An 11,145-nucleotide genomic window follows, 5' to 3' on the forward strand; every position below is an offset into this window, starting at 1 on the left:
CTGTAGTATTATTTATTAAGGAGTATATCCTCTCATGTTTCGGTGTACCTAAGGCCATCATTAACGATGGAGGAAAACATTTTTGTAATAGAGTTATTGAAGCTTTAGTCAAGAAATATGGAGTTACCCATAAGGTGGCAACTCCATATCATCTGCAAACTAGTGGTCAAGTAGAGGTGTCCAACAGAGATATTAAAAAGATTTTAGAAACAACAGCTAATCCTGATAGGAAAGACTGGTCTAGACGCCTAACAGATGCTTTATTGGCATATAGAACGGCTTTTAAAACACCTATTGGTATATCCCCTTACCACTTAGTTTTTGATAAACCTTGTCACTTGTCTGTTGAGTTGGAATACCGTGCCCTGTGGGCTATTAAAAGTCTTAATTTCAACATTAAGGCCGCTGGTGTCAAGTGCAAATTAAAATTAAATGAGCTTGAAGAAATCCTAGCAATTTTTATGATTTAGTGAAGGATTATAAAACTAACATGAAACGTATTCATGATAAACATATTTTGCGTAAAGAGTTTGACCTTGGTCAAAAAGTTTTGTTATATAACTCACGTTTGCATATTTTTCCTGGTAAATTAAAAACACATTGGTCTGGACCTTTTCTGGTTACTGATGTCACTCATCAAGGAGTAATTACTTTGGTAAATCCCAAAGACAACAGCACCTTTCAAGTAAATGGCCAACGCTTAAAACATTTCCACGAATTACATTCGCCCGCTGTAGAAGAAACCTTTATACAATACCCTATTTATGAGGACTGACCTCTATGATTGGTGTTCTTCCTATCTTAATTCTATATTTTAGAAATGTTCCATCAAGGTAACCGGACCCTCCTTTCAGAGTGTATGGTTGTAAGTGCCGGATCCTTAGTCCACGTTCATGTAATTCAGCCATTCCTTTCTTGCACTTTTTCTCATTTATTTTGAGTAGTGTTTTTCTATGGAGTGATTTACATTTTTACTTGCTTTATTCTTGTATTTTTCAAAAATCATTTTCATAAAAATTAGAAAATATAAAACCCATAAATATATATTTTTTTGGTTGATAACCCATAAATATTAGATAGATTAGAAAGTCTAGGGTATTTGATTTTAAAAGACCTTCTTTTTCACCACAACAAAAAAAAAAATCATCTTATTCTAAAATTTTGTTTGGGGATGGGTAATCACCCCACCTTGTTCTCTCAACTTCCCTAACTTTGTTTGTGCTGCTTTAAGTTGTATAGATTCATGTGACACAATCTAGTCTCCTAGATTTCCTTCGCCTTCATAACTTATGCCATTTACGCATTTTGAGGTGTTCTTCCACCATTTCATATGTCACCCACAGTTAGATTTGAGTTTTTCCTAGATCATAAGATAGCATTTTTCATGCTGATCATTTTCATAGCTCATTCGCCAAAACCAGACCGCAAACGAATCGGGAATTTTCGTTTTAAGTTTACGAGGTAGCAGGACAGGATCGGTATTATTGAAAAGATTTGGGCTTGGGCCAAAATTCATTTTTCCACCCAACCCACAATATTAACACCCCACCGACCATCCCATTTAAGATCCAACATAGGCCCATTCACTTCATCTTCACAAACAAAATTAAACCTAACCTAAATCAATCCCAGCGTGCATCACGCCTACTCAAAACTGAATCCAAGCGCGCACCACGCCTCCATCGTAACATACCTTCTTCAAATTTTTACAGCACCTTCCCACCATCATCCACTACTTAAACCCCTACCCGTATTCAAATTTCATCCATAAAATGGCTTGACCAATAAAAATCTTACCAGAATTCGCATTTCACGTGGAGATATTCCAACCATTCTACGGTACAGACATGCGTCCTAGAGGGTGGGATAGAATGTGAAACTCTACTGAGGAGTACTACCATGAGGATTTGGTGTTGTATTTTTATCGTAATAAGAGGACACTTCCTACAAGGAGAATGTTTCTGGATTTGGACGGAGTTCACCGGGATGTGACTCATGATTTGCTCACTACCATCACTGGGATACCAGCAAAACAGGTCACCCTGACCTTACAGCGATCCCAGTTTGATAGAGTGCATCAGTTAATGCTAGAGACGCTGCTTGAGGGTCGATACAATGATCGTTCTCACTATGCCAGGAAGCAGTGTCGCTTAGGATTAACCAGCTGGCTATGACACAGTGGCTAGGCAAGAACATCTGTAGCACTTCGAAGCTGAGTGACATCAGCTTGTCTCTCTTGCATGTTCTTTGGGTTTTGCAGAACAGGAGGTATGGTTTTTGCCTCATTGATTTTCTGTGTGATGAGTTTATGGCTGTAGGCCTGAGAACTACACCCCTCCCTATTTTAGTTACTAAGATTATGTTATCTTAGGGTTGCGTGCCTGAGTTACCTAGGACTCATCTTAAGATTCACTCAAACGCAAAGGCGTATAGTGAGTGTGTCCAAAGGAATTGGACATTGCCTGAAGAGAGAGCTGATGGGATAGATCAGGATGAGGTTGAAGATGAATATCCAATTTGTTTTGCTAAGAACGCTATGGACCATGCTTCTACTAATTTTGCACATTTTTCACTACTCCATAGCGGGATGCGTACGCTTTACGATCATCAACAAACCCTTTCTACGCTCTGTGAGACTATACAAAAGTGTCATGGTTCCATTCAACGTGATAAATGTAGCTTAGAGCATAACATTCGAACCATAGCCGACAACCACGCCAACATGCTTAATTCGATAGAGAATATGGAAGAGGCGCAGGCAGCTTTTTAGGCCGAGGTCTTGAGTCGTTTGCCCCAGCCAGGAGGTTCACCTTCTTCTTCTGATTCTCGACATGAGCGTCATCATCCTGCTGATGGTTCTAGACTATCGTCTTCCCATGGATAGCTTCTTTATTTTTGAATTGTTATGATGAATTTGATTAGAATTTATTTTTGTTTTGTAATAACTATTTAATTTCCATATTTGTTTCAATTTTAGTAATTTTAGTTTAATTATTGGTTAATTTCATTTTTAGTTAAGTAGTTAGTATTTATTTGTTTATGTGATTATTTATATATGCACTTATTGTTAAAATTAATGCATGATTAATCACATATGTTTTACCATATTGTTTTTTTGTTAATATTCAGCATGTTTCAGGTAATTTAATTGATCAATATCATGAACCCCCCTCTCAAATTGTTTGGGGGTGGTATATTTTAATATATGCGAACGTATGAAATTGCATGCCTTAATCACATTTATATAAGTTTTGGGCCAAAATATAACAACCCTTGGGCTTTGTTAAATTAATTGGGACCACAATGTAATTTGGTACCTGATATTTCAAGGAATTTCAAAGTTTCATAGAATTTCATAAGCTAATCTAATAGAGAAACCCATTATATGCAACCCATGGGCCTTGTTTCATCCAATTGGGATCCATAATGTAATTAAGAATCTTACATTTCGTGAAATATCAAAATTTCAGGGAATTTCATAAGCAAATCATATATAGAAATTCCAAAAACTGAAATAGAATTATTGTGTAGGAAACTATTCTAAAAATATGTTTTTTTCACATCTTTTATTTTAGCCACAATCCGGCCTTAGACTTAGCAACCAAACACTATAAAATCAATCTCTAAGCATGTATTTTCATAACTGAAAACCCTAAACACAGCGCTGCATCTCAGAGCGCGCACACGCCTCACACAAAATCAAGCTTAGCGCACACCATGCTCGTATTAAATTGGTACCAACATTATTAATCGTGCACCGCACCCACCCAAGGGTTATTCCAAGCATGCGCGCTCCCTCACCGCAAGCATCCAAGCTCGGATTTCCAGGTTCCACTTTTCTAACTTCCAGTACTTCAATTCATTACTAGTTTGCTATGTCTATTCCAAAGATTATACCGGAACAGTCTTTTTATGACTTGCTTAATAGTGACACGTATGGCTTTTTCTTTGACGACATGATTAATCAATTTGGTTGGCACCCTCTATTGGTATATCCATGTGATACTTATTCACATCAACTTACTGCTTATTTCTATGATAATTGTAAATTTTTTAATAACCAAGATGGAGAACAAGTGTTCTCTGTCACTATAAATAATGAAATAATGGATTTAAGCAAATTTTGTTAGCATTGGCGCTAGGACTTTCTATGCCTCCTGGCCAAGACACATGGGATTACATGTCGGATAATGCCTTCTATTATAACTATGCATACTTCCATGAGACTTATGGGGCGGGCATTTTTCGTTTAGAAGACCAAGGCCAACATAACATAGCACTTAAAAGCCTGTCACTTAACATAAGCTCTACAATGTTTTTCATTATGCTAAATGTATTAGGGGAATGGTGTTTTTCAATTGTGAATAACGCCACATGTAACGTCTTTCTTGCTTTAGTTGAGGGACGTATGCACGTTGATATTTCCAATACCATAGTGTCTAGTTTAGCATGAGCCCATACAATGAGGCATGAGTACCTTTTATGCCTATTATGGTTTGCCGCATAATGAGATTCTTTTTCCCTGATTCTATACACGTTTCACTGATTGGGTTAAGGTTGATATAATGTGCACGACCAATGCTATAATCCGTTCTTTACGTGTTATGGTTTGGCCTAGCTGACGCCTACAACCTCACCTAGTAGCCCCATACACCCCATCCGACCAAATTGCACTAAATAGGTTGGCTAGGGTAGATGAAAATAGGATGAAGTGCTTGGAAAGTAGTGATAGATATGCAAGACTTAAAGGAGCCTCATTTGACAAGTGAGGAGCAAATGGAGGAAAAAGCATGATTAGAAACAACTATATATGGTAATATTTATAATTTCCTGTTAGAGTCCACTTATGTCCCAAGCAAATTTTATTTCCTTTTATATCCATAATGGATGGAACTCATATAGGAGTTGCGTCTGCATTTTAATTCTTTATATTTGTATCGTTTAACTTTCTTTTTCAGGTGTTACCATTTACAAGCACGTTTCTATTGTAATCTCTATCATTTATTTTCATTCCATACTTTGGGGACAAAGCATGATTCTATTTGGGGGTGGTATAGAAACATGCTGGAAATGTTTAAGCACATATTAGGTTGTATATTACATATTATTTGTCGTATAAAAATAGAAAAAAAAAACATTAAAATAGTTTATACTATGCACTTAGGATAATGGTATTATTTCCTTTTCTATGATGATATTAGTCTAGAAATCTCAAATAGCAATAGAATTAAGCATAGTTCTTAGAAACTTAGGTTAATACGTAGGTAATAGTCATTGCATTTTTTCATTAACATCTTGCATGAGCATGTATGAGTGTACTTGGCAGTATTTTTCTGAGACGTAGGTTAGACTACTTAATTTTACATATCCTGTGAGATTCTAGCCTAAAAGCCTCATATGAGTGAGTATCTAAGTGCTGACAAAAAGGAGACATATAATATGAGTAGAGAAATCACATATCCACTTGCTTGATCACCATACCATATTCTAAGCGAGAATTTAGGCCCTCTTTGGATCGATATAGCTAAAAATTCATACTCATAAGTAGTTATCCGCTAATCGCCCCTCTGAGCCTTTCATTTAGCCTTTTCGCAACCACAAATACTTTACCCATCTTTTAAACCAATAAAAATAAAAATAAACCTACCCATCTTTAAATGAGTCTAAGAATAGGATGAGTAAGGAAACACAACGAGAAAAACCTGTGGAAACCCAAAAATTAGTTACTTGCTTTAAAAAGGAAATAAAATAAAATAAAAGAAGTTTCCATCCAAAGAAAATAAAACAAAACAAAACAAAAAACTCTAAAAATAGAATAAAATGAGTCAAAAAGCCAAAATAAAAAGGCTAAGGATTGAAACTAAGTAAGTGTAGAAGCAAAGTAAGAACAAGGTTTTCTCTAGTTACATGTAATTGAAGACCCTATGATCTCAAACTTGTTTATTTGAATATTCATTCCGTTTCTTCTTAAACCATCACCTCAGCCCCGTATCACCTAAGAACTAGCTCAATTAGGATTAATTTGGTGTGATAGTAAGTGGTAGATGTGATTGATCGACCTCGGCTCCTTTCATCGTCATTGAGATTGTGAGAAAGCTTGTGGCATGTGCCCACTGCACACTAGAGTGACCTAACTTGAGTGGAGAAATCAGAGTATTTTTGTCTTGACAAATTGTGAGAACCTACTTAAGGACACTATTCCAAAAGTTTCATAAATGGAACTGCCATTGTATTTCATAACATAGTTCATAGCATGCATGTATATTTTTAAATGATTTGATTATTATACGTGTATTAGCTTAGGTTTCAAAAGTATTGTTCTTATTATATTGTTATAGAGATGTATAGATATCTGAGGTTAATTAGGAAATTTTATTTTTATCTCTTAGTCGTTGTAGTATAAATGAAGTTTGTGAGTACTTTCTCTGGAAAACTCTCATGAGGCTATAACTCACCCACTAGGGAATTCCTAGTGGTTTAAGGCCTTATTGCATATGGTCAATGCAATCGCACTCTGCGAAACGAGATTACTTAGGACCACATTTTTGGCCACTTATCTGTTTTTATTTCTCATCTTTGCTTGAGGACAAGTAAAATGGGGGTGATAACCACCCAAAAGTGTAGTTTAAACCCCTTAATAGTACTCTATTTAGGCCAATTATGTTTATAATAAATAAGAGTTAGTAATATTTACGTGCTTTTGTGCATTTCAAGACTTAAAGTTTATTAGGTGACTAAAAGCACCACTTATGTATGGAAAATGAGTCAAGATGATTGCCAAGGAAGTTCTACATTTAAAGCCCAAGAATCATGGAGAAAATCCTTTATCAAGCCCAGTCAAAGCTGGGAAGTCAAAGGCAATCCGGGTAGAAAAGGAACAAAAAGTCAACAGAACTTCAATAGGCTGTATCTTTGGACTCGGGCCTTGGAATTAGGCCTACTTTATGTCAAAATGACCGGCTTGGAATCAGCTTTCTAATAGACCCAGCCTTACCCCAATCAGAGCTATAAACATAGACATTAAGGGCATGGAAGTAATTTTCAGCCGTTGTGACCCTTTTAGACTTAACCTAATGGACTTTGGACTCACTTTAGAGGCCCAAAGTCCCCCTTTTTGGCCCATGCAGGAAAATGTAACCCTAACCCTCTCCTATATAAAGAGCGTTAAGGGTAAACACTTTAACTCCTTCCTCTCCTTAGTCTCTAATTAGTTTAGTTTAATTTAATTTAGGTTTATGTTTCTTTAGTTTATCATTAGGTTTAGCATTATAGCCTCCATTAGAACCTATTAATAAAAAGCTTAGTTCTTTAATATTCAATTCAATTCTCCTTACATTATGTATTCTTATTATTGCCTTTATGTAATGATTCCTATGAGACTAAGCTAAACCTCGATTAGAGGAGGTTTATGAAACCATGTAAGGATGATTAATCTTTAGGATTTATTGTTTTCCAAATAAGCACTTCAAGTTTTTCGTTATGAGTAATTAGAGATAGAGCTCATAACGGAGAACTAGAATATATAACCACCACCAAAGAGATTTGTGGTGGAGCTATACTCTCTTGCTAGTGAAACCTCGATCCGAGAGGACTTAGTCTTCACTAGGGATCAATACAAGCTATTCGATACTAACTAATAGTTAATCGAATCGCGTGGTAGATTAAACCCCTTCTAATTCTTTATTCATCAATTAAATCTACTGTTTTCACCTCCTATCTACTGTTTTGACTCTTATTAGTGAAGCATAATTGTAATCTAGATTCGCATCCAAGTAGTGTACGAATTAGAGTTTGGCGAACACGAATACTCTTCTCTTTATCACATGATTTTGATGAGTTTTATCTACTATTTTTCCACCATAATTTACTATTCACAACATCATAATTCTACTGTGCATCACATCATTTTTAATTATAAATTATCACAAGGTATTCATGTTGCTCATTCTGTTCCTCATTATCCAAATTTTCCAACCTCGCCTAGTCCATACATTCCAACCTCGCCTAGTTCATACACTCTAACCCTCCTACGCCATACATTCCAACCCCTCCTACTCCATACATTCCAACTCATACTTCTCAATAGTTTGGGTCATTTTCTTCTTCTTCTAGATCAACAAGCAATGTTAGTTAGTCTTGTGGTAGACAAACACGTTCTTCCAATCCATTTCTGAGGGATGCAAATGAAGAATATGAAGCTGATGTTTTTTAGTTGTAACGTTTTTAATTTGAAGTAAGTTGTAATATTTTTAATTCGAAGTTGTAATGTTTTTAATTTGAATTAAGTTGTATTGATTTTAATTTAATTTAATTTAAACAATGCGCAAATTTCTACCAAATTAACAACAATCATATTCAACAAATCACAATCTTATTTAAACAAAACAAACTTATTAAAAACACACTTAATAGAAAATACAGTTAAGACAAATCAAACATAAACAAACTTATTAGTTGTTCCTTTAGTTGTGGCATACACCCTAACATGCCCAATGATGTTCAACCAGATCATTCTTCAATTGTTCATTAGTAGCTCCACAATGAATACTTAATGTCTTGGCTACCATAATTTGCACAATCTCATGTTCATTACTCTACATCTCAACTTCATGTCGTAATCATTCATCTGAAGGTGGTTTCCACATCAAAAGTTGTTCATAACGCTCATTCTCAACAATCATGTTGTGAAGTATAATACATGTCTTCATTATACGAGCCTCTATCCTACTGACGAGCAGGCCTACTAACAGTTGCAAATCTAGCCTGGAAAACATCAAAACCACGTTCCACATCTTTATGAGCTGATTCTTGCACTTTTGCAAAGTTAATATCCATGGGACTAGCAGGAGATGAGATTGTTTGAATCAGTGTAGCCCATGGTCGATATATTCCATCAGCAAGGTAGTAGCCCATGTTGTAAGGATTGTTATTAACTTGATAAACACAAGTTGGAGCTATTCCTTTGACTAAATTATCAAATAAATGAGAATTATCTAACACATTAAAATCATTACATGATCCAGCCATTCTAAAGTATGTGTGCCAAAACCATAGCTTCTGGTCTACAACTGCTTCCAAAATCACAGTCACTTTTGTAGCATGGCCCAAATGAGTTCTATGCTATGCAGTTGGACAATTTTTCTATACCCAATGCATACAGTCTAAACTACCTAACATACCTAGCCAACCGCGCTCTTCACCTACTACAAACAAGCATGTTACATCTTCTCCTATTGGGCTTCTTAGGTACTGTTCTTCAAAACAGTTGACAACTGCATTATAGAAATGATGAAGTGATTCTCGAGTTGTACTCTCAACAAGTTTTATCCAGTGATCTATTGAATCAGCTAGACAGCCATAAGCAACCATTTGTATTACAGTTGTCATCTTCACCAAACCCGAAACCCCAGGCAAACCAAGAGCATCACAAAAAGGCTTAAAATATGGATCAAAATTAGTTACAACTTCCAATATACGGTTAAAAAGTGGTCTTCTCATACGAAACCTACGACGAAACTTACCTGCTTTATAATTTGGTCTAGCAGCAAAATAATCAGCCACCAACTGTTCATGCGCACCAACACGATCGCGGTTAGTGTATTCTCTACCATCAACAGATCCACCCCATTTTGGTACATATAAAACGTTGAAAGCTGGAATCATTGACGCCACTACAACTACATCACTTTGCATTTGTTGAACGATTGTGGCAGTTTCATCATCATCATCGAAAATCAATTCACTTACTCTTTCACACCAATTTTGACTATTACTACTAGAACCCATGACAAAATACAAAAAATTTATAACTACAAACTTTTAAACTTATGAGAGGAGATGAAGAAAAATATGGGAGGAGGAGATGAAGAAAGCATATGGATGCTTCCTGTAATATAGCATACAAAATGGAGGGAAATGATGGGCGCCAAAATGAATTGGCACCAAGGAAATGGAGGGAACAATGGACGGGACAAGTTTTGCCGTTTAAAAAAAAAAATTGGAAGGGACAAGTTTTGCCATCCGAGATAGATACCAACAATTTCGCAAAAATGCGTTGATACATAACACATTTATAACAATTGTGATTGATGAAAAAAGTTGATGTGTCACAATTGTTTTTTAATATATAGCATGTGCATTTGACAGGTTTTTCTACACCTAAGGCATGAGAAAGAAAAGAAGTTGAGAAACACGTAAATGCTACACCCATTTTTACATCCATGTGTTTATTTTAGTGGCCTGTATTATTAACTTAGTTCATTTATATTGGTTTTTGCAGAAATTGATATTAGTGTGTGAAAGTGTTGCTAAGTGTTTAAATTAAGGAGCTTATGGCTCATGAACTTTTATGGAGCTACACTAAGTCTCATATTTCTTCAAGATGCTCTATCAAAATTTACATTAAGAAGGTGTATGACATTGTCACCTGCAAAGCTTTTATCTTAGTGCTTCATAGGTTTTAATTCCCTACGCAATTTGTTGAATGGTGTTCAATATGCTTCACATCACCTTATTTCTCTCTCCTTATCCACAGGGTTATATTGAATGCAAGAGAGGGCTCAGGCAAGGAGACCCAACCCCCTCTCACCTTATTTGTTTGTACTGCGTATGGAAGTTTTAGGAGGGTTGCTTCAGCAAGGTCTTATGAGTAAATTAGTTATTCTGCGCACCCCAAATGCAAGAATACTCATCTTAGTCTTGCGGATGATGTTCTCATTTTTATCAAAGGAGATGGTGTTACTACTCATGAACTTAAGAAGATTATTGATGTATTCTCACAAGCTAGCCACAGGCCGGGTTAAGCATTAACCCAAAAAAATCTTCTCTTCTTGCTGGTGGCATGAGTGAAGGGAATTCACAAGCTATAGTCGCCTCTCTCTTGGTGTCTTTATAGTCCAACCTCCTATAAGATACTTGGGATTGCCCCTTTTTCACTTCCAAGCTAGAGATCAAAGATTGTATTCCCCTCATAGAAAAGATCATTGAAAGGGTCTCAAACTGGAAGAACAGGTGTTTGTCGCATGTTAGTAGGTTGCAATTGATCCAATCTGCCATGATAAACTATTTTCACACTTTTTGGACTAGGACCTTTGTGTTGCCTAAGTCTGTTATTGATACAATAAGTAAGCTTTGTAATAAGTTTCT

The 11,145-nt window shown here is 35.9% G+C and overlaps 1 protein-coding gene across 1 annotated transcript; it reads right to left on the reverse strand.

Annotated features, from left to right (window-relative positions):
* Nucleotides 1-8,724: 8,724 nt before the first annotated feature.
* Nucleotides 8,725-9,786, reverse strand: LOC147487772 (uncharacterized). The gene is made up of 2 exons (XM_086574135.1): nucleotides 9,180-9,786; nucleotides 8,725-8,966 (listed from the first exon to the last, which is right to left on the reverse strand). Exons 1-2 carry the CDS (start codon nucleotides 9,784-9,786, stop codon nucleotides 8,725-8,727), a joined length of 849 nt encoding a protein of 282 aa, XP_086430261.1.
* Between the last annotated feature and the right edge of the window lie 1,359 nt (nucleotides 9,787-11,145).

The sequence above is a fragment of the Coptis chinensis genome, chromosome 7 (genome assembly GCF_015680905.1).
Source record: "Coptis chinensis isolate HL-2020 chromosome 7, ASM1568090v1, whole genome shotgun sequence".
Classification (NCBI taxonomy): domain Eukaryota; kingdom Viridiplantae; phylum Streptophyta; class Magnoliopsida; order Ranunculales; family Ranunculaceae; genus Coptis; species Coptis chinensis.

Excerpts from the sequence above, each read along its gene's own strand:
- LOC147487772 (XM_086574135.1), bottom strand. The coding sequence starts at position 9,786 with ATGGGTTCTAGTAGTAATAGTCAAAATTGGTGTGAAAGAGTAAGTGAA. Across the intron at positions 8,967-9,179 it reads TGAAGAGCGCGGTTGGCTAG|TCAAAGGAATAGCTCCAACT; the intron begins GTATGTTAGGTA and ends TTGATAATTTAG.